At 42.5% G+C, this 24291-nt stretch overlaps 1 protein-coding gene across 4 annotated transcripts in view; it reads left to right on the forward strand.

Moving 5' to 3' along the window:
* The window catches only part of LOC115152402 (coiled-coil domain-containing protein 136), a 66889-nt gene that overhangs the window by 38103 nt on the left and 4495 nt on the right, over positions 1 to 24291 (forward strand). Inside the window, exons 6-13 of one of the 4 annotated variants that reach the window (XM_029697251.1) lie at positions 2982 to 3056; positions 5685 to 5785; positions 5939 to 6140; positions 7165 to 7282; positions 14207 to 14495; positions 14922 to 15053; positions 15350 to 15433; positions 17614 to 17726. In XM_029697251.1, coding sequence (XP_029553111.1) covers positions 2982 to 3056; positions 5685 to 5785; positions 5939 to 6140; positions 7165 to 7282; positions 14207 to 14495; positions 14922 to 15053; positions 15350 to 15433; positions 17614 to 17726 — 1114 coding nt within the window. Of the gene's footprint in view, positions 1 to 2981; positions 3057 to 5684; positions 5786 to 5938; positions 6141 to 7164; positions 7283 to 14206; positions 14496 to 14921; positions 15054 to 15349; positions 15434 to 17613; positions 17727 to 17961; positions 18137 to 24291 lie in introns of those variants that run through there. The other 3 variants (XM_029697249.1, XR_003867476.1, XM_029697252.1) reach the window with 3 other exon arrangements.

The raw sequence follows: 24291 nt of genomic DNA on the forward strand, positions 1-24291 counted from the left end.
ATGCAGTTATCAAAAATATATGGGAATATCTGCTCAATCCAAACTTACAACCAGCTGATTGCAGCACTACCACAAAAATGAAGGCAAGTGGAAAAGGGAGAAGGTAGGGAACGTGTTTGCCTGCCATATATTAAAGATACAAATTGGTTGAAAGGAAATATACCAGTTTCATTTGAGGACAAAAATGTTGACATCACTGCGCCATACAGGTTGTAAAATAAATGGGAAGAGCTTTTCGATGTACTAATTCCATGGCATATGGTTTATGAACTGGTTAAAAAAGCTACACTTGATTCAACAATTAGAGTTTTTCAATTGAAATTATTATATAAAATTCCGGCCACCAACAGAATGCTATATATACAGCTGAAGTCAGATGTTTACATTCACTTAGGTTTGAGTCATTAAAACTAGTTTTTCAACCACTCCACAAATGTCTTGTTAACAAACTATTTTTATTTAACCAGGCAAATCAGTTAAGAACAAATTCTTACTTTCAATGACAGCCTAAGAACAGTGGGTTAACTGCCTTGTTCAGGGGAAGAACAACAGATTTTTACCTTGTCAGCTCAGGGATTCAATCTTGCAACCTTCCAGTTACTAGTCCAACGCTCTAACTACTAGGCTACCGGCCGTTAACAAACTATAGTTTCGGCAAGTCGGTTAGGACATCTAGTTTGTGCATGACACAAGTAATTTTCCCAACAATTGTTTACAGACAGATTATTTCACTTATAATTCACTGTATCACAATTCCAGTGGGTCAGAAGTTTACATACACTAAGTTGACTGTGCCTTTAAACAGCTTGGAAAATTCCAGAAAATGATGTCATGGCTCTAACCTGAAAGGCTGCTCAGCAAGGAAGAAGCCACTGCTCCAAAACCGCCATAAAATAGCCAGACTATGGTTTGCAACTGCACATGGGGACAAAGAGCGTACTTTTTGGAGAAATGTCCTCTGGTCTGATGAAACAAAAATAGAACTGTTTGGCCATAATGACAATTGTTATACTAGCCTTCCCTGTAGCTCAGTTGGTAGACCATGGTGTTTGCAATGCATGGTGTTTGCAACGCCAGGATTGTGGGTTCGATTTCCATGGGGGGCCAGCACAGAATTTTTTTTTTTAATGAAATGTATGCATTCACTACTGTAAGTCACTCTGGATAAGAGCGTCTGCTAAATGACTAAAATGTAAATGTTATGTTTAGAGGAAAAAGGGTGAGGCTTGCTATCTGAAGAACACCATCCCAACCGTGAAGCACGGGGATGGCAGCATCATGTTGTGGGGGTGCTTTGCTGCAGGAGGGACTGGTGCACTTTACAAAAATGATGGCATCATGAGGGAGGAAAATTATGTGGATATATTGAAGCAACATCTCAAGACATCAGTCAGGAATTTTAAGCTTGGTCGCAAATGGGTCTTCCAAATGGACAATGACCCCAAGCATACTTCCAAAGTCGTGGCAAAAAGTCGTACAAACCTGACTCAGTTACACCAGCTCTGTCAGGAGGAATGGTCCAAAATTCCCCCAACTTATTGTGGGAAGCTTGTGGAAGGCTACCCGAAACATTTGACCCAAGTTAAACAATTTATAGGCAATGCTACCAAATACTAATTGTAATGTGAAATGTCAGAATAATAGTAGAGAGAATGATTTGTTTCAGCTTTTATTTCTTTCATCACATTTGTAAACTTCTGACCCACTGGGAATGTGATGAAAAAAAAGGCTGAAGTAAATCATTCTCTCTGCTATTATTGTGACATTTCACATTCTTAAAATAAATTGGTGATCCTAACTGACCTAAGACAGGGAATTTTTACTAGTATTAAATGTCAGGAATTGTGAAAAACTGAGTTTAAATGTATTTGGCTAAGGTGTATGTAAACTTCCGACTTCAACTGTATATGGCATATAACAATCTCAACTCTGTAGATTTTGTTGTGAAGAGACAGAATCAATAGATCATTTATTCTTGTATTGCCCCTATGTAGCTTGTTTCTGGTCATAGCTTCAGGAATGGTTAAAAAATCACAACATGCATTTAAAATTAACCCTACAAATAGCAGCGTTGGGCGATTTGGAAAGCCATAGTCAGGCAATAAATAATATAATAATAATCATAGGAAAGGTTTTCATCTTTAGCTCACAATCTGTGGATACTATACGATTAGAAATGTTCAAAAAGTATGTAAAACATCATAGTACAATTGAAAATTATATGGCACATGGAAACCAAATGAGGGTGATCTATGGTGATAGATGGGATGGGCTGAGAGTGGCTGAGGGTTGGGATTAAAGAGCTTATGTTTGGTAAAGTATTGTTATGTGACTGCTTTATAAAAGTACCATGTATGTAAAATGTGTATTGAAAATGTATATGTAAAATGTATGTATATGTAGCAAAAAAGCTGTAAAAAAACTAAAATATATTTGTCTTCCGAAGATGGGGGGTGATGGAGGGGTTAATGGTAAAAAATAAATAAAAATGATAATAATTTAAAAAATGATGTAGCTTAAAAAATATATTTTCTGCTGATTCCCTCACTCGGATCAGACCGGGTCTGGATCTGACTAGGTCTATACGGAATGGGTCTAGTTGTCCTCAAGTCTGTTCAGAACGTGTCTTTATATTAATTCATTTATGCATATTGCGTCCGGGTGAGAATGTCCCAGTTCCATTTCAGAATGGGTCCAACTTTTTGGACCAGTGAAGACCTTTAGAGTAATTCACTACTGTATTGTCACATCACATGCCAGTTATGTATATGGGTGTAAAACCTAAAGGCTTGCTAACAAGACCATTGATGTGGATGTCAAATATTAAGGCTTTGAAAATAAATACAATATATGAACAAGGCCAATGTCGATGCTTCAGAAAAATGTGCGAAGTGAGAAAAAACCACTACACCATAAACTGCTGACTCATTCTTTCTCTCTTACCTCTCTCCTGTTCTCTCCCTCCCTATGTGCCCATACAGGTCTGCTGGAGGATGAGCGTCTGGCCAGTGCCCATCAGGCAGAAGCCTTCGCACGACAGGTCCACAACCTGCAAGGTACTGTCTGCAGCAGATGTATGTTTTTCTGCTCCCGAGTGCTTTAATCCTGGCACCAAATAAGTGAAACCATTGTGAATTTGGTGACAATAATAAAGCACCAGGGAGCATCAGTATATATCATGAGGCCCTCCAGCACCCGTACTTAGAACGTTTGGGATGTGCATATCACCGACTCACGCTTCACAGCAGCCACAGAGCCGAGACAATTACACGTAAGGCTGTTTGACACAAAGATTGCTAATGGGGAAAAATTATGATTGGTAATGAATAGATAATTCATCAACGTCCAATCACCATATGGAATGCCATTGTCCCACCTAACCTCTAATGAAAAGTTTACATTTGAGGGGCCACAGAGACAGTGTGTGCCCCCACAGAAAGGCAACATAGACAAAACGGCTGTGTTTCATAAGTGTGAGGTGATGCAATTGGCTGTAAAGTGTTACATGTGTGTGTCGTCATTTGTCTTACGGGGATCTGAGTCAATTGTCTGTTGTCAATGTCTGGGGCTCACTTACAGCACATTTACCACCAGTTACACCAGCTACTCTTGAAATCCCAACTTACTTTTCTCCCAGGAACACCCATATGCTCATGCACACTGTTATCAGATCTCCTCACTTATCACTACCTAACTCATTGTAGCCTACAACTAGCAAATCAAATCAAATTTATTTATATAGCCATTCGTACATCAGCTGATATCTCAAAGTGCTGTACAGAAACCCAACCTAAAACCCCAAATAGCAAGCAATGCATGTGAAAGAAGCACGGTGGCTAGGAAAAACTCCCTAGGAAAAACTCCCTAGAAAGGCCAAAAACCAAGGAAGAAACCTAGAGAGGAACCAGGCTATGAGGGGTGGCCAGTCCTCTTCTGGCTGTGCCGGGTGGATATTAAAACAGAACATGGTCAAGATGTTAAAATGTTCATAAATGACCAGCATGGTCAAATAATAATAATCATAGTAGTTGTCGAGGGTGCAGCAAGCACGTCCGGTGAACAGGTCAGGGTTCCATAGCCGCAGGCAGAACAGTTGAAACTGGAGCAGCAGCATGGCCAGGTGGACTGGGGACAGCAAGGAGTCATCATGCCAGGTAGTCCTGAGGCATGGTCCTAGGGCTCAGGTCCTGAGAGAGAAAGAAAGAATGAGAGAAAGAGAGAATTAGAGAGAGCATATTTAAATTCACACAGGACACTGGATAAGACAAGAGAAATACTCCAGATGTAACAGACTGACCCTAGCCCCCCGACACATAAACTACTGCAGCATAAATACTGAAGGCTGAGACAGGAGGGATCAGAAGACACTGTGGCCCCATCCGATGATACCCCCGGACAGGGCCAAACAGGCAGGATATAACCCCACCCACTTTGCCAAAGCACAGCCCCCACACCACTAGAGGGATGTCTCCAACCACCAACTTACCGTCCTAAGACAAGGCCGAGTATAGCCCACAAAGATCTCCGCCACGGCACAACCCAAGGGGGGGCGCCAACCCAGACAGGAAGACCACGTCAGTGACTCAACCCACTCAAGTGACGCACCCCTCCCATGGACGGCATGGAAGAACACCAGTAAGCCAGTGACTCAGCCCCTGTAATAGGGCTAGAGGCAGAGAATCCCAGTGGAGAGAGGGGAACCGGCAAGGCAGAGACAACAAGGGCGGTTCGTTGCTCCAGCCTTTCCGTTCACCTTCACACTCCTGGGCCAGACTATACTTAATCATAGGACCTACTGAAGAGATAAGTCTTCAGTAAAGACTTAAAGGTTGAGACTGAGTCTGCGTCTCTCACATGGGTAGGCAGACCATTCCATAAAAATGGAGCTCTATAGGAGAAAGCCCTACCTCCAGCCGTTTGCTTAGAAATTCTAGGGACAATTAGGAGGCCTGCGTCTTGTGACCATAGCGTACGTGTAGGTATGTACGGCAGGACCAAATCGGAAAGATAGGTAGGAGCAAGCCCATGTAATGCTTTGTAGGTTAGCAGTAAAACCTTGAAATCAGCCCTTGCCTTAACAGGAAGCCAGTGTAGGGAGGCTAGCACTGGAGTAATATGATACATTTTTTTGGTTCTAGTCAGGATTCTAGCAGCCGTATTTAGCACTAACTGAAGTTTGTTTAGTGCTTTATCCGGGTAGCCGGAAAGTAGAGCATTGCAGTAGTCCAGCCTAGAAGTAACAAAAGCATGGATTAATTTTTCTGCATCATTTTTGGAGAGAAAGTTTCAGATTTTTGCAATGTTACGTAGATGGAAAAAAGCTGTCCTTGAAACAGTCTTGATATGTTCTTCAAAAGAGAGATCAGGGTCCAGAGTAACGCAGAGGTCCTTCACAGTTTTATTTGAGACGACTGTATAACCATCCAGATTAATTGTCAGATTCAACAGAAGATCTCTTTGTTTCTTGGGACCTAGAACAAGCATCTCTGTTTTGTCCGAGTTTAAAAGTAGCACACCTGATTCAACTAGTCAATGGCTTGATGATTATTTGACAAGTTAAATCAGGTGAGCTAGCTCTGAAATGGATCATATGGAACTGCTAAGGGTCCCAGAGGAGAAGTTTGAATAACACTGCTGTACGTATAACCATTTAAACTCTTGTCCCTGTATGTCTCCCTCCCCAGCCCAGCTGCGTTCAGTACAGGAGGAGATGGACTCTCTAGAGGAGGAGAAGGAGAGTGAGCTGACTGAGGCTCACGAGGAGCTACGCCTCGCCCAGGAGGAGGTGGTGCTTTACCTTATGCTATTTTACTTTACTTTACTAGTTCTAGAAGTATGTGTTCTCTGCATGCGATGATGAGTTTGACTGTTCTGTTCCTTGTGTTAAAGGTGGTGCTGCTGAGTTTGATTGATTGATTTATTGGTTGATTATTTGCAGGTTCTGCTTCTGCAGCAGGCGGCTGAGGAGGCAGCGGCCGAGAGGGAGAACGACATTGCGTCCCTGCAGGAGGAGCTGTGTCGCCTCCGGGCCCAGCTGGGGAGGCTCAACGATGAGGCGCAGGAGTACGAGCTGGAGATCACCACACTGAGAGCAGAGATCAGCATGAAGAGTCAAAGGAGGGAGGAAGAGAGGAAAGGAGGTGAGAGAGAGGGGAGGAGATAAGAGGAGCAGCAATAGGAGCTAGAGATCACCACGCTGCGAATCGAGATCTGGGAAGGTCTTCACAGTAAATTTGCTGATCTTATTATCTCTGACCCCTGACCTTGTCCACTGGCCAGGTCAAAGAAGCATCAGCAAAGGGCTTCTCTAGACCCTTTGTCCCTTCCCTGAGTCACACCCTAACCCTCACCACCAGAGCAGAGCAGTGATGTCCCCTCTACTCCCCCCTGCCTTGCCTCATTCCCTGACTCAGAGGGTGACATCACTGACATCACCGTCACCCTTGGTATCCCAATCACACACCCCTATCACCCCACCACCACCCCTGCAGCTCCCTGTGTGAGACATGTTTGCAATGTTTAAGCCTTTCCTCTACCTCTTTTATTAAACCCCAACCATCTTTGACTGTGAGATTCTAACCATGATGCAGCTAGCAATAACACAGCCAGGACCTCATGCACAGGTTTCATCATGTTATCAGTGTAGATGCCTAGACAGAGCAGTACAGGAGTGGCAGAGTCAGTAGGGTTTGGGTCACAGTTTTATGAGTGTCAAATTCCAGTCTGACGTTAGGTTTACAGACAGTAGGTCTTTCTCTTTCTGTGTCTGTCATTGATGTCTATTTGCAGTGGGCAGAGTACAGACATGTACAATAGGCAGAATGGTTTTGATGGGTAGGGCACATAAGTATAGACTCAGAGTTGATACTTTAGTTAAACCTCCCATGTACATAGTGATGAGCGGTACATCTATCATACCCCATGTTTGCCTGTGGTCACACAAACAGAACTTGTGGAGGATGTGTTACTGTGTAGCTCCTGGGTCGTGTCCATTAGGGGACACATTAGCAAAATGTTTCAAAATGTGCAACGGAAAACAAGTGTTTCTTATTGGACAAGTTCAGAGAGTAACTCCCATGATCACTCCGTTTCAGACCGTTTTCTTATGTTTTGTGCCGACTGAACTCAAACCTGATGTGTGATGATCCTGTTGTGTTCTGTCAGGTGATATAGGTACACTGAGGCAGGAGTGTGTCACTTTGAGGGAGGAGTGTGAGACTCTGAAGGACGACAACAGACGCTTGACTGAGAAACTACAGCTCCTTCAACTACAGAGGACAGGGTGAGAGGACGCATCCAATTATTTGGCTACTTAGTCTGCTTACAGTATCTGCTAACCATTTAAACTGAACAAAAATATAAATGCAACATGCAACAATTTTTTACTGAGCTTCAGTTCATATAAGGAAATCGGTCAATTGAAATAAATTAATTAGTCACTAATCTATGAATTTCACTAGACTGGGAATACAGATACAGTGGGGGAAAAAAGTATTTGATCCCCTGCTGATTTTGTATGTTTGCCCACTGATAAAGAAAGGATCAATCTATAATTTTAATGGTAGGTTTATTTGAACAGTGAGAGACAGAATAACAACAAAAATATCCAGAAAAACGCATGTCAAAAATGTTATAAATTTATTTGCATTTTAATGAGGGAAATAAGTATTTGACCCCCTCTCAATCAGAAAGATTTCTGGCTCCCAGGTGTCTTTTATACAGGTAACGAGCTGAGATTAGGAGCACACTCTTAAAGGGAGTGCTCCTAACTGCAGCTTGTTATCTGTAAAAAAGACACATGTCCACAGAAGCAATCAATCAATCAGATTCCAAACTCTCCACCACGGCCAAGACCAAAGAGCTCTCCAAGAATGTCAGGAACAAGATTGTAGACCTACTCAAGGCTGGAATGGGCTACAAGACCATCGCCAAGCAGCTTGGTGAGAAGGTGACAACATTTGGTGCGATTATTCGCAAATGGAAGAAACACAAAAGAACTGTCAATATCCCTCGGCCTGGGGCTCCATGCAAGATCTCACCTCGTGGGGTTGCAATGATCATGAGAACGGTGAGGAATCAGCCCAGAACTACACGGGAGGATCTTGTCAATGATCTCAAGGCAGCTGGGACCATTGTCACCAAGAAAACAATTGGTAACACACTACGCCGTGAAGGACTGAAATCCTGCAGCGCCCGCAAGGTCCCCCTGCTCAAGAATACATATACATGCCCGTCTGAAGTTTGCCAATGAACATCTGAATGATTCAGAGGACAACTGGGTGAAAGTGTTGTGGTCAGATGAGACCAAAATTGAGCTCTTTGGCATCAACTCATCTCGCCGTGTTTGGAGGAGGAGGAATGCTGCCTATGACCCCAAGAACACCATCTCCACTGTCAATCATGGAGGTGGAAACATTATGCTTTGGGGTGTTTTTCTGCTAAGGGGACAGGACAACTTCACCGCATCATTTGACGGGGCCATGTACCGTCAAATCTTGGGTGAGAACCTCCTTCCCTCAGCCAGGGCATTGAAAATGGGTCGTGGATGGGTATTCCAGCATGACAATGACCCAAAACACACGGCCAAGGCAACAAAGGAGTAGCTCAAGAAGAAGGACATTAAGGTCCTGGAGTGGCCTAGCCAGTCTCCAGACAATAATCCCATAGAAAATCTGTGGAGGGAGCTGAAGGTTCGAGTTGCCAAACGTCAGCCTCGAAAACTTAATGACTTGGAGAAGACCTGCAAAGAGGAGTGGGACAAAATCCCTCCTGAGATGTGTGCAAACCTGGTGGCCAACTACAAGAAATGTCTGACCTCTGTGATAGTCAAACAAGGGTTTTGCCACCAAGTACTAAGTCATGTTTTGCAGAGGGGTCAAATACTTATTTCCCTCATTAAAATGCAAATCATTTTATAACATTTTTTACATGCGTTTTTCTGGATTTTTGTTGTTGTTATTCTCTCTCTCACTGTTCATATAAACCTACCATTAAAATTATAGACTGATCATTTCTTTGTAAGTGGGCAAACGTACAAAATCAGCAGGGGATCAAATACTTTTTTCCCCCACTGTATGCATCTGTTGGTCTGGTGAGTATGCAGGCGAAGAACTGGGACATTTTCAGCTTCCAGGAATTGTGTACAGATCCTTGCGACATGGGGCCGTGCATTATGATGCTGAAACATGAGGTGATGGCGGCGGATGAATGGCACGACAATAGGCCTCAGGATCTCATCACCGTATCTTTGTGCATTCAAATTGCCATCGATAAAATGCAATTGTGTCCTTTGTCCGCATCTTATGCCTGCCCATACCATAACCCCACTGCCACCATGGGGCACTCTGTTCACAACGTTGACAACAGCAAACTTCCCGCCCACATGATGCCATACACGCTGTCTGCCATCTGCCCGTTACAGTTTAAACTGGGATTCATCCGTGAAGAGCACACTTTTTCAGCGTTCCAGTGGCCATAGAAGGTGAGCATTTGCCCACTAACGTTGGTTACAACGCCGAACTGCAGTCAAGTCAAAACCCTTGTGAGGATGACGAGCACGCAGATGAGCTTCCCTGAGACAGTTTCTGACAGTTTGTGCAGAAGTTCAACTGTCTGGGTGGCTGGTCTCAGACGATCCCACAGGTGAAGAAGCCGGATGTGGAACTCCCGGGCTGGCGTGGTTACACGTGGTCTGCGGTTGTGACAGAGATGGCGCCAACAGAGATGGTCGCCTCGCTTTGAGTCCTTAGGAAACTATGCAGTATTTCGTTTTTATATTTTATTATTTCTTACATTGTTACCCCAGGAAATCTTAATTCTTATTACATACAGCCAGGAAGAACGATTGGATATAAGAGCGATGTCAACTTACCAACATTACGACCAGGAATACAACTTTCCCGAAGCGGATCCTCTGTTTGGACCACCACCCAGGACAATGGATCTAATCCCAGAAGTCGACCCAAAACAACGGCCCCGCAGAAGGGGCAGATGGAGCGGCCTCCTAGTCAGGCTCCGTAGACGGGAACGGTGGGCGATGTGCACGAGTATACTACTTGCCAATGTCCAGTCTCTTGACAACAAGGTAGACAAAATTTGAGCAAGGGTTGCCTTCCAGAGAGACATCAGAGATTGTAACATTCTCTGTTTCACGGAAACATGGCTCTCTCGGGATATGTTGTCGGAATCAGTTCAGCCACAGGGCTTCTCCATGCATCGCGCCGACAGAGATAAACACCTCTCTCGGAAGAAGAAGGGCGGAGGTGTATGCTTCATGATTAACAACTCATGGTGTTATCATAACAACATACAGGAACTCAAGTCCTGCTCACCCGACCTAGAATTCCTTACAATCAAATGCCAGCCATATTACCTCCCAAGAGAATTCTCATCAGTTATCGTCACAGCTGTGTACATTCCCCCTCAAGCAGACACCAAGACGGCCCTCATGGAACTTCACTGGACTCTATGTAAACTGGAAACCATATATCCTGAGGCTGCATTTATTGTAGCTGGGAATTTTAACGAAGCAAATTTGAGAACAAGGCTACCTAAATTCTATCAGCATATTGAGTGCACTACGCACAGGGGGTAATACACTCTATCACTGCTACTCTAACTTCCGCGATGCATACAAAGCGCTCCCCCGCCTTCCCTTTGGCAAATCTGACCACGACGCCATATTGCTCCTATGTCTTATAGGCAGAAACTCAAACAGGATGTTCCAGTGACTAGAACCATTCAAAGCTGGTCAGACCAATGGGAATCCACGTTTCAAGATTGTTTTGATCCAGCGGACAGGGATTTGTTCAAATCAGCCTCAGAGGACAACATCGATCTATACGCTGACTCTGTGAGTGTCTTTGTAAGGAAGTGCATGGGAGATGTTGTACCCACTGTGACTATTAAAATCAACCCTAACCAGAAACCGTGGATGGATGGCAGCATTCGCGCAAAACTGAAAGCGCAAACCACCACATTTAACCATGAAAAGAGGTCTGGGAATATGGCTGAATATAAACAGTGTCGTTATTCCCTCCGCAAGACAATCAAACAAGCGAAATGCTGGTACATGGACAAAGTGGACTCGCAATTCAACGGCTCAGACACGTATGTGGCAGGGTCTACAGGAAATCACGGACTACAAACATAAAACCAGCCACGTCACGGACACCAACGTCACTCTTAAAGACAAACTAAACACCTTCATTGCCTGCTTTGAGGATAATGCAGTGCCACCGTCGAGGCCCGCTAAAAAGAACTGCGCCTCTTCTTCTCCGTGGCCGACATGAATAAAACATTTAAACGTGTTAACCCTCGCAAGGCTGCTGGCCCAGACGGCATCCCTTGCAGTGTCCTCAGAGCATGCACAGACCAGCTGGCTGGTGTGTTTACAGACATATTCAATCGCTCCCTATCCCAGTCTGTTGTCTCCACATGCTTCAAGATGGCCACCATTGTTCCTGTACCCAAGAAAGCAAAGATAACTGAACTAAATGACTACCGCCCCATAGCACTCACTTCTGTCATCATGAAGTACTTTGAGAGACTAGTCAAGGATCATATCACATCCATCTTACCGGCCACCCTAGACCCACTTCAGTTTGCATACCGCCCCAACAGGTCCACAGACGATGCAATCGCCATCACACTGCACACTGCCCTATCCCATCTATACAAAAGGAATACCTATGAAAGAATGTTGTTCATTGACTACAGCTCAGCATTCAACAACCTAGTACCCTCCAAGCTCATCATCAAGCTGGAGGCCCTGGGTCTCAACCCCGCCCTGTGCAATTGGGTCCTGGACTTTCTGACGGGCCGCCCCCAGGTGGTGAAGGTATTTTGTATTTATTATGGATCCCCATTAGCTGCTGCTTTCCCATTAGCTGCTGCCAAAGCATCAACTACTCTTCCTGGGGTCCAGCAAAATTAAGGCAGTTTATACAATTTTAAAAACATTACAATATATTCACAGATTTCACAACACACTGTGTGCCCTCAGGCCCCTACCACATATCTACAGTACTAAATCCATGTGTATGTATAGTGTGTGTGTGTGTGTGTGTGTATGATTGTGTCTGTGCCAATGTTTGTGTTGCTTCACAGTCCGCGCTGTTCCATAAGGTGTTTTTTTAATCTGTTTTTTTAAATCTAATTTTACTGCTTGCGTTAGTTACTTGATGTGGAATAGTTCCATGTAGTCATGGATCTATGTAGTACTGTGTGCCTCCCATAGTCTGTTCTGGACTTGGGGACTGTGAGGAGACCTCTTGTGGCATGTCTTGTGGGGTATGCATGGGTGTACAAGCTGTGTGACAGTAGTTTAGACAGATACCTCTCATAAATAAAAGTACTGATGAAGTCAATCTCTCCTGCACTTTCAGCCAGGAGAGCTTGACATGCATATTATTAATATTAGCTCTCTGTGTACATCCAAGGGCCAGCCGTGCTAGTAGGAAGGTAGGAAACATTTCCACTTCGCTGACCCTCAACACTGGGGCCCCATAAGGGTGCTCAGCCCCCTCCTGTACTCCCTGTTCACCCACGGCTGTGTGGCCATGCACGCCTCCAACTCAATCATCAAGTTTGCAGACGACACAACAGTAGTGGGCTTGATTACCAACAACGACGAGACAGCCTACAGGGAGGAGGTGAGGGCACTTCGGTGTGTGGTGTCAGGAAAACAACCTCTCACTCAACGTCAACAAAACAAAGGAGATGATCGTGGACTTCAGGAAACAGCAGAGGGAGCACTCTTCCTATCCACAGCGAAGGGACAGCAGTGGAGAAGGTGGAAAGTTTTATGTTCCTTGGTGTACACAGCACAGACAAACTGAAATGGTCCACCCACACAGACAGTGTGGTGAAGAAGGCGCAACAGCGCATCTTCAACCTCAGGAGGCTGAAGAAATTTGGCTTGTCACCCAAAACCCTGACAAACCTTTACAGGTGCACAATCAAGAGCATCCTGTCGGGTGGTATCACAGCCTGGTACGGCAACTGTGCCGCCCTCAACCGCAGGGTTCTCCAGAGGGTGGTGCGGTCTGCACAACGCATCACCGGGGGCAAACTACCTGCCCTCCAGGACACCTACAGCACCCGATGTCACAAAAAGATCCTCAAGGACAACAACCACCCGAGCCACTACATGTTCACACCGCTACCATCCAGAAAGCGAGGTTAGTACAGGTGCATCAAAGCTGGGACCAAGAGACTGAAAAACAGCTTCTATCTCAAGGCCATCAGACTGCTAAACAGCGAACACGAACTCAGAGGCTGCTGCCTACATTGAGACCCAATCACTGGCCAATTTAATAAATGGATCACTAGTCACTTTAAACAATGTCACTTTAAATAATGCCACTTTAAGAAAGTTTACATATCTTACATTACTCATATCATATGTATATACTGTATTTTATACCATCTAGTGCACCTTCCCTATGCCGCTCGGCCATCGCTCATCCATATGTACATATTCTCATTCACCACTTTAGATTTGTGTGTATTAGGTAGTTGGGGATTTTTTAGAATACTTTTTAGATATTACTGCACTATCAGAACTAGAAGCACAAGCATTTCGCTACACTCGCATAAACATCTGCTAACCATGTGTATGTGACCAATAAAATTTGATTTGAGGCCGGTTGGAAGTACTGCTAAATTCTCTAAAACGACTTTGGATAGGCGGGTTATGGTAGAGAAATAAACCTTACATTCTCTGGCAACAGCTCTGGTGGACATTCCTGCAGTCAGCATGCCAATTGCACACTCCCTAAAACTTGAGACATATGTGGCTTTGTGTTGTTTGACAAAACCGCACATTTTACAGTGGCCTTTTGTTGTCCCCAGCACAAGGTGCACCTGTTTAATTATCATGCTGTTTAATCAGCTTCTTAATATGCCACACCTGTCAGGTGGATGGATTATCTTGGCAAATGAGAAATTCTCACTAACAGGGATGTAAACAAATTTTTGCACAAATTTGAGAGAAATAAGCTTTGTGTACATATGGAAAATGTCTGGGATCTTTTATTTCAGCTCATGAAACATGGGACCAACGCTTTACATGTTGTGTTTATATTTTTGTTCAGTTTAGTAAAAAGCCTAAGATTTAATTGTTCACCACATCAATTCATCTTCTTCTCCTTCTTTTCACCTAATCCCCTTTGTGATTTTACTCTCTCCTCTCGCTCCACACCAGCTCCAACAGCGTATATCTGTCCCTGAAGGATGGTGAGATAGCTGGTACAGGAGTGGGGGTGGGCACAGAGGAGGGGGGCATGGCGGAGAGCTATATGACCATGGTCGAGTGCCAGTCTACGAGCCCTGGCACCAACAGCCGCCGTGTGGATGCCTCCATCCAGAAGAACATTTCGTTCGATGGGAAGCCCATGACCCCCACCGGCTGGAATGGAGGATTTGGGGAGATCTTCTCACTGAGGGACCAGCTGAAACAGGCTGAGGAGAAGGCCTCGCTGGTACAGAGACAGGTATATTAGGCACCAGACCATACCATAGTAACTATAGTAGTGGGTGCTCACTGACTATTGGGAGCAGTTTTAATCAGCCAGATTCAGAATTGCGCTGAAGAAAACGATAAAGCCACACAAATCAGTGGCAAAGAAAAACAACAGAGCAGCAGCTGCACAATCACTAACAAATGATTAGGCACTGCAGCAATGGACTACGACACAATTTACAGACCTGGCCTGTAATGTGTCGGGATGAATCTCTGTTCTGAAGTGTTCAACAACTGTTCTTTCTAGGGACTGTTTTCTTGCCACTGTGCTTCTGCTTGCTCTTTGAGGTCTAAGCCGGATTTCTGTAAAGATCTTTGTGACAGCTGTGGATGTAAAAAGGGCTTTGTTAATAAATGTGATTGATTGATCCTTTATGTTCTACTCTGGCTCCCTCAGTGTGATGGGTTGAAGACGGAGCTGCGGGAACTGCAGGAACTCTATGACTGCAGCCAGAGGGAGAGGGCTGAATTGGAGGAGGAGCTACTGCACTGCAAGGCAGAGCTCGAGAGGTTGGCTGGAGGGTGGCAGGTGAGAGGTCACACTGGGGTTAGAGGTCAGGTGTCACCATAGTGATAGGAGTTAATAACGGTATATTGCATATCTATCAGGAGGCTTTTTGGGGTTTGTTCTGATTGTTTCTGACTGTTTTTTGACTTCAACATTTCCCCGCTTGAGATTTTTGACTGTTTTATAAAAACGTTCAAGTTTACGCAAATGAAAACAAGAAATACAGCACACACATCACACCTATTCTGTGTCTGTTTATTCCACATGTTATGTGTATAGATACTGTTGAAATATTTTTATTTTAACCTTTATTTAAGCAGGGAAAACCCATTGAGACCAAGGCCACTTATACATGGGAGCCTTGCATGTACACAATCAATACAAATGTATCAAGGCACAAGGTGAGACCCAGATGCAGACACAGGAGGCAGATGGTTGGAGTCTTAGAATGTTTATTAATCCAAAGGGGTAGGCAAGAGAATGGTCATGGACAGGCAAAAAGGAAAAACCAGATCAGAGTCCAGGAGGTATAGAGTGGCAGACAGGCTCATGGTCAAGGCAGGCAGAATGGTCAGGCAGGCGGGTACAGAGTCCAGAAACAGGCATTTGTTATATTTTTGACTCTAAGGTGTTTGAAGATGGCCTGTTTACCTGCCATAGAGATAAAAACAGATGATTGGGGAAATCTCTGAGTAACACATTTAATTTATTTCTTTAACTAGGCAAGTCAGTTAAGAACAAATTCTTATTTACAATAACGGCTTACCCCAGGCCAATTGTGCGCCGCCCTATGGGACTCCCAATCACAGCCAGATGTGATATAGCCTGGATTTGAACCAGGGACTGTAATGACACCTCCTGCACTGAGATGCAGTGCTTTAGACCACTGCGCCACTCAGGAGCCCCAAGATACACATCATGAAGAAACCCTTGGGGAGAAAAAAAATGTAAAAACTATAATTATACGAGGATCAGGTCTGTTTGCTATTTCTAATACATGCTACAGGACAGTGATCACTGAGCTAATTTGCAACGGCACCACCGGACAAGTACTTATGGGGGCAAGTTTCCAGAATTAGGTCAATCAGAGAGAAGCAAACTCCTTTCTTTTTTTTACATTAATCCATGTGTGTTCTGAAATAAATTGAGTCAAGTCAAATATTCTTAAAATGATCTGAGGCCAGGGTAAGCCAATCTATGTTAAATTCCCGTAAAACAACCAATTCAGATGACAGAAAAGAACTTACCAATAATTGTATGTGTGGGGTACAGAGATGAGGTAGTAATCCAAAATCATGTTATTATTGCACACAGAGTGAGTCCATGCAACTTATTATGTGACTTGTCAAGCCAATTCTTACTTATTTCGGCTTACCATAACAAAGGGGTTGAATACTTATTGACGCAAAACATTTCAGCTTTTAATTTTTAATCAATTTGTAAAAATGTCTAAAACATAATTCAACATTACGGGGTATTGTGTGTAGGCCATTGACAAAAAAAGTCTCAATTTAATACAATTTAAATTCAGGCTGTAGCACAACAAAATGTGGAAAAGGTCAAAGGGTGTGAATACTTTCTGAAGGCACTGTATATCAATATACATACATATGTGTTTATATACATAATTGACTGTATATTATAATATGCTTTGATATAAGCTGACAATGACTGTCAGATCATATCAGAGAACATGCTTGAGGGCTATGATCTCTGTCTGTATGTGGCACTGCAAATTGCCCTCCACTTTGTCTGTGTCATGCCCTCCCTATGGCAGCACTGTCCCTTGTGTCAAACTGTCTGCCTGTCCCAGTCTACAAATACTGTCCCTGTGCTTTGTACTATATGTCCACACACTTTATGTGTTTACCGTGGACGTAGAAAATTATTTTAAAACTCTTTTTTTTTACCTTTATTGAACTAGGCAAGTCAGCTAAGAACAAATTTTGATTTACAATGACGGCCTAGCCCAGCCAAACGACGCTGTGCACCACCCTATGGGTCTCCCAATCACAGCCAGATGTGATTCAGCCTGGATTTGAACCAGGGACTGTAGTGACACCTCTTGCACTGAGATGAAGTACTTTAGACCGCTGCACCACTCGAGAGCCCCAATGAATGAGGAAAGAGTTAGAAGATTTTCACCATGTGTTTCAACATCTTGTTTTGTGTCACTATTTTTCATTTTTGATTGTTTGTTTTGTCACCACAGACAATTTCAGTCACATATGCACATAAATAATCACATGCATTGTACTAATATATTTCATTATTTTTTTCTTAAAATCTTTGTCAAAATATGGTGGCTTACCTTGGCATAATAAATTCGTATGTACTGTCGATCAGTCGAATTGACGGAATCTATCTAGCTTTCCATCCCTACCCTATTTGTATCAGTCCATACCATAACTCCCCTACCCCTTCATAGCAAGGTCATATCATGTTTCATTTTGGATTCATTTGAGTGATTTGTGGTGTCCATATGTAAACGTTTTTGCCCTCCACTCATTTATTATTTTGTTTTCTCCATTGCCCCTCCATCTTCATCCACCCCCTCCCTCCTTTTCTTCCCCTAATCCAGAGCAACATCCATTCGTCTGAGTCCCCTGTTCTCTCCATCCCCTTCATAGGAATGATTGTAATATTGGGAGTGGTTTGGTGCTGGTTCTCCGAGCTGGCGTTCCAGAAAGCAAGGTAGGAGGAAGGATACTTCTCTGTCTGTCGGTCCTCTGCACTTTGTTATGTCCATATAGATAGGGCCTTAACTTTATGTACAGTAACTATCTTAAAGTAAAGTAACTTGCAGGGGAATGGAAGCATTTTACAAGCTAGGCCATATAAAACAATCTAAACAAACCCTAAATACATGTTCTGGGTGTTTGTCATACAGAAACTGCTACTTTGAATAACTTTGAATATCTTTTTCCAGAGCCAATGCTAATTTGGGACTAGGCCCTGCCATTAAAATTGCCATGGTAATGACGCAAGCTGCAACTTCATTGACTGGGTCCAAACATTTGGAACGTTGATTTATTATTGTACAGTAAGGGGAGTGAGAGCTCTCACATCCAAATATTAAAGGGTTTCCACCCTAGAAATGAAAAGTGTTACATCATCATGATAATTGTGTGTAACTACATTTGTTAGCTAGCTGTATAGCTAGCAAGCTTGACCAGAGAGAGAGCACTGGGGGTTTTGAAGTCAATTTATCTGCAACAGATTTCCACAATGATTTTCATTTTTTTTAAATTTAACCTTTGTTTAACTAGGCAAGCCAGTTAAGAACAAATTCTTATTTACAATGACGGCCTAGGAACAGTGGGTTAAATGCCTTGTTCAGGGGCAAAACGACATATTTTTACCTTGTCAGCTTGGGGATTCAATCTGGCAACCTTTCAGTTACTGGCCCAATGCTCTAACCACTAGGCTTCCTGCTGCCACATGTTGCTCCCAATCTTATTATAAGTACAGAAACATTTGTTTGCAAAAAATGTTGTTCTCACAAATTAAAGTTATTGAACACTGTAAATAATAGGAATTAGTGGTTTGGGGTGGATTATTCCTTTAAGCAAAATTACTGTGAAATACAAGATGTATTTGCATTGAAACCTTGATGCCCATTGTGCAATATAGCTAAGCCCTGTTAAACTTCAAAGTTAACAATATTCAATATTAGCTACAGTAGGCCTAGGCTATGTAGACATACACTACTGTTCAAAAGTTTGTGGTCACTTAGAAATGTCCTTGTTTTTGAAAGAAAAGCAAATAAAATTCAGTTAAAATAACATCAAATTGATCAGAAATACAGTGTAGAAATTGTTCATGTTGTAAATGACTATTGTAGCTGGAAACGGCTGATTGTTTTATGTAATATCTACATAGCCGTACAGAGGCCCATTATCAGCAACCATCACTCCTGTGTTCTGATGGCACGTTGTGTTAGCTAATCCAAGTTTATCATTTGAAAAGGCTAATTGATCATTAGAAAACCCTTTTGCAATTATGTTAGCACAGCTGAAAATAAATAGTACCCGCAAAACACCAGTCTCAACGTCAACAGTGAACAGGAAACTCCGGGATGCTGGCCTTCTAGGTAGAGTATCCTATGTCCAGTGTCTGTGTTCTTTTGCCCATTTTAATCTTTTCTTTTTATTGGCCAGTCTGAGATATGGCTTTTTCTTTGCAACTCTGCCTAGAAGGCCAGCATCCCGGAGTCGCCTCTTCATTGTTGACGTTGAGACTGGTGTTTTGCGGGTACTATTTAATGAAGCTGCCAGTTGAGGACTTGCCTTTGTTACAACTATGAAACAGAAAGTATTGGTGTTGGATCCCGGTATATGCTTCTTCTTATAACTACAAAATACAAATAAATACCCCAACCACCAAGAAGTACAGTCACTAAGATGCATAGTCAAATGACAAAAACATCAGTAGCCTAAACATCATTACAAGAACCAAGTGTGCTTGATAATGGAGAATATCATCACAAACGCAATAATGGCATTATGAATATAAGTGTTGATATGACAGCAGTCAAAAAGTCAGTTATCAGTTGGAACATGTCCATGTCACATAGCCTAATCAACGAAAGCTATTGGTGCACTGCTGATTTTATGTCTTGCTTGAGATGTAGGGCCGGCTCCCTCAGCAATGACGCTGTTTCACTTGCTCAGATGCTTTATCTAACAATGATGGGTCTTTCTGACAGCGCCTGTCTCAGTCAAATAAATTATCAATATTTAAATATTTTATTTGACCCCTAAGGCCCGCCCATAACACCGGCTCTGCCCTGGCTGTAAATGTAGGCAATAAATTGCAAAGCAGGACATCCGCTGTTTCCCATTGAGCTAAACTCTTTGAAAATGGCAAGTTTACGTTCTCATCCATAAACGCACATCAAGTGCAAGTGTGCTGTTCAGCAATTCACATCAGCAGGATAGGGGGCATTTTCATTAGGAGGGATGTCTGTGGTTGCTAAAATAATAATTATAATCACAGATAAATAAAGGTTAAATAAAAAATGTAATAAAATTATCATTTTAAATATTATGGGGACACCTATACATTTGACAGCCATGCACGAGTTATCAGTAAAGCCTATTATTGAATAGACATATCTTCACACCTATAATAAAAACCTCCAGACTTCCTTCATAAGAGTCAATAGTCAATAGAAAATAAAAACTGTAATAAAATAAGAATTACAGGGGGCATTTTGGAAAAATTTATCCTGTGCAAATTGTCCTCTGAAATAACGCACCAGCTGATGTAATAATAACGTAAAGGGGGGAAAGTAGATGTAATTTCTTACCACACCCAATGTGTGCAGATCTTTTTTTTTTTTATATATAGCCTAGGTGTAATCATATAATTACATATAGAATCCCTATTCATTTCAGATGTGATCTCTGTGGGCCTAATAGCTTAAAGATTTGTCACATCACTTTTAACATGCAATAGACCTACCTTTTAAAATCGGTGGCGTGTCGGGAAGCTCATTTTCCCCATAAACATGCACCTTTATAATAAAGCATTCCATGCATACTCGCATTTGCAGACTTATGTGACATAGCCTACTATTCCTAATGTGATGATTAGATTGGATAATCATAATTTAGGCTAATAATATAACTCAATCACTGGCCGCAAAAGAAAGACAGAGCATAGTGGTGTAGAGTACTAGGCCGAGGCTATATGCATATCAGATACATTTCTTGTTGACCTTTTCTAAACACATTTCATGCAATTCTACTACACTTTAGAGTAGGCTAGCCTACTCTGCTGACACTGACAAACAGATTAATAAAAATGACGTTGTCTGAACCATATTGTAATGGCAGGCCTCGAACCCTCAACCTTCTGGCACGAAGTTCAGCGCGCTATCGACTGCGCGAAGGATATAGCTAGCCAACTCTTGGTCACGTCTTGGTTGGACTGGCGTCTCGGATTGGTGGGCGATTACCATTCTTGGTTACTTCTTGGTTGCAGGCGGCGATATGATTGGTTGTCGCAACCAGAAATGTCCTCGACTCACGGTTGTCAGGGGGTGCCCGGGGTATAGCTCATCGGTTGAGGTTGCGACACCAGGAATTAAAGAGTGTAGCGAATTCGTGGGGCATTTTCTACCAAGAATGATCATACTCGCCGATGCCGACCCTGTATCGAACCCCTACACGGCTGCTGTATTTAGCCTCGAATCGTTTTTAATTCTTTATTTTCCTTACCGTGACAATCTGAGAGTAGAAAGGAATCGGGCTTCATCCGATAATCCTAGTTCCTCTCAAATACAGGCTGGAAGGGCTGAAAAGTAGAACTATTAATTGAATTAGATCAATAGATTTAAACACCATCAAAATACGCTCCTTTGTTTTACTTATCTATTATCTCCATAAACTAAACATCATCATGAATGAAAATAATAGCTCCAGATTAGTATGAAAATAGTGGGGTTGGCAGACTATTTTGATGGTCAAAGTCATTGGATGTTAAACTAGCTAACGTTACGTTACTTCTGTGTCGATAAGATTGGTTGTCGCAACCAGAAATTTCCTCGACTCGCCGTTGTCAGGGGGTGCCCCAAAAGCATGAGTCGATATCCGCGCTTATAAACCCAGGATAGTTACAATACTTTATTTATTTCACCTTTATTTACCAGGTAGGCAAGTTGAGAACAAGTTCTCATTTACAACTGCGACCTGGCCAAGATAAAGCAAAGCAGTTCGACAACATACAACAACACAGAGTTACACATGGAATAAACAAACATACAGTCAATAATACAGTAGAAAAATAAGTCTATATACAGTGTGACTGTATACTCCCTCCTTTCAAAGAGCGCGCTCACCGGCCAAGCACACGCACGTTCGTGGATGCAAGGTCCGATCACTTCTGACACCGATGTAATGAAACGGGCAGGGAAGTAGGTCTTGAACCCTCAACCTCTGTCCCGAAGTCCAGCGCGCTATCGACTGTCGATATCCGCGCTTATAAACCCAGGGTCGTATAATATAATAGGACTATGAAAAGGGGAGACCCAAATACGATATGACATCAATCTAACCCGGAGGAGGAAATGAATGTCCAAAAACAAACAAAAGTGGCACTGATCCAATGATAAAGACAGTGAATATGCACACTGGGGGATATCTATGGCCAATGTTCTCCGCTGGTGCCAATATGAGAGGCCACTTACTGTTTGCACAATTAAGTTGAGAATGTTAATAATTAAAGACAGATTGGAGTCTTTTCATTGTCATCTCTTTACAGCAATAGCCATTTGCTTTCCAGTTTTTCAGTGATTGTATTTGTTTTAATAATCAATATATCCTTACAGTTACTAAACAATAACTAAACAATAATCTATTTGGTAATTGCGGGCCCTTCCGACTGTAGGCTATGCAATTTAAAACAATCCACAGCTTAAAAAAAAAAAAGAAGCTAATGATCCTCTGTGGGCCAAATCATGCTTTCTGGTGTAGTAGCCTATTTTGAATAATTTAATGTATTTATGTATAGACAGGAGTAGGCTAATTAGGCTATGTACTTTTGGCAATTCAATTTACTTTAGGGAAAGCTTAGCTTCTCCTAGTTTTATGGGTGTGCTGCCTATGCCTTTTAATGCAGCATAAACACAATCAGTCATGATGTTTTCAACCGGCGATTGTCAAACAATCACTTAAAAAAGACACTCCTGTAGGCTACCCGTGCAAAATAATTCCAGCATCCAAACCCTGACAGTGCACTGTGCACCCGCAATTTGATAAACGGAAAGATACATCTGTTACAAAACACCTACGTGTATTATGACATGCTGCGATTATTATTAGGCCTACACTTGTAGCTTGAATTGATACGTCCACTGTTGTCCGCAAGAGCCTTGGTCTCGGCCGTTCTCGTCGAACCACAACGCAATTTGAAGCGTATACCATCCGGTTTCAAGTCAATTCGCCAATTTTTCATGCGGCTGACATGCAGTAATGTTAATGGTGGAATAGCCTGTAGTGTTTTGGCATTTTGTTTTAGATGTGATAGGCTCACGTTTTACCGGTACTCATATCCCCACTATTTATTTTGCTGGGACACTGGCCCATACCGGCTTACTCTTACCCTTGATTGAGTAACTAATGGCCTAATATAGTCCTGTCAGAATAGGCTTTAGTCTTATCAATTAGCCTACACTAATATCCATTAAAAATAATCTGCAATTCTGTTGTAAAATATACCAACAATAGCCTAACTGTCAATCCCATATTCACGAAATTCACCGGTTTAGGTTGCACATCAGAATATCTTATATTAATTATGTATTCTTGTTTGTACGTTCAAAACGCAGGGCTTTTTAGCAGTTTTTCAAATACAGCCTGGAGTTAGGTAGGCAACTCTCTTAAAAACATTAGGCTAATAACATCCTTCATTGGATTTTGTTGTAGGCCTTGTGCAAGATAATTGTCAAATTGATCAAATGTAATGGAAGCTTTATGTGAGTTGAGGGCTTGCGAAGTTCACATTGCATACAGCACCTGTCATCCCAACATCTGACACCTTACGAGTACAGTTATTTCTGATGTTTTGCATGTGCAGGATAATGGAAAGACACAATGTATAACATATATTGATGGGGAGAGTTTAAAGGTGAAAGAGTAGACCTATGGCTAGTAGACAACAGTGTGATGCTGATCAAATTCACAACCATTGGGAAAATAGAAATTCCAGCAACCTGTCACCTACACAATGATGAATAATTTATCAATTTGAGTTAAGCATGTGGTGGTCAATGCTGACAATACATTTGAATTTGAGTGTGTAAACTCTAGAAACCGACAGATTTGTTCTCTCTTGCAAAGCGCAGGTGGTAAATCCACTACCGTAGTCCTATTGGGCCTTATATTTAGCCTACGAATGATGGTTAAGAATGAGCTTTTCAATAGGTAGCCTTCATCTTTAGCCTATTCATCTTCACTTGTCTCCTGCGCAATAACGCACTTCCGCTTGCCTCTCCGCTGACCTTTTAGCAATTCCTCGAAGCTTTGTTGAGTCATAGGGAAAAGTAGGCTACAACTTTTTGGGCAGTTATTTTAAATAAGTTTTGTTACTATTAGCCTATTTGAGGAGAGAACCAACCTTGCTTTTGGTTGCTGAATGTAAATACAGCATAGGCTAAATCAACTGGTGGGGAAAAGTTTGACAGGAGATTAATTGATACATTGTTGCACTGACAGTATGCACCGGACAGGCAGATATCTGTAGTCTACTGAAAAAA

This window comes from Salmo trutta, chromosome 17 (assembly GCF_901001165.1).
Source record: "Salmo trutta chromosome 17, fSalTru1.1, whole genome shotgun sequence".
Lineage (NCBI taxonomy): Eukaryota > Metazoa > Chordata > Actinopteri > Salmoniformes > Salmonidae > Salmo > Salmo trutta.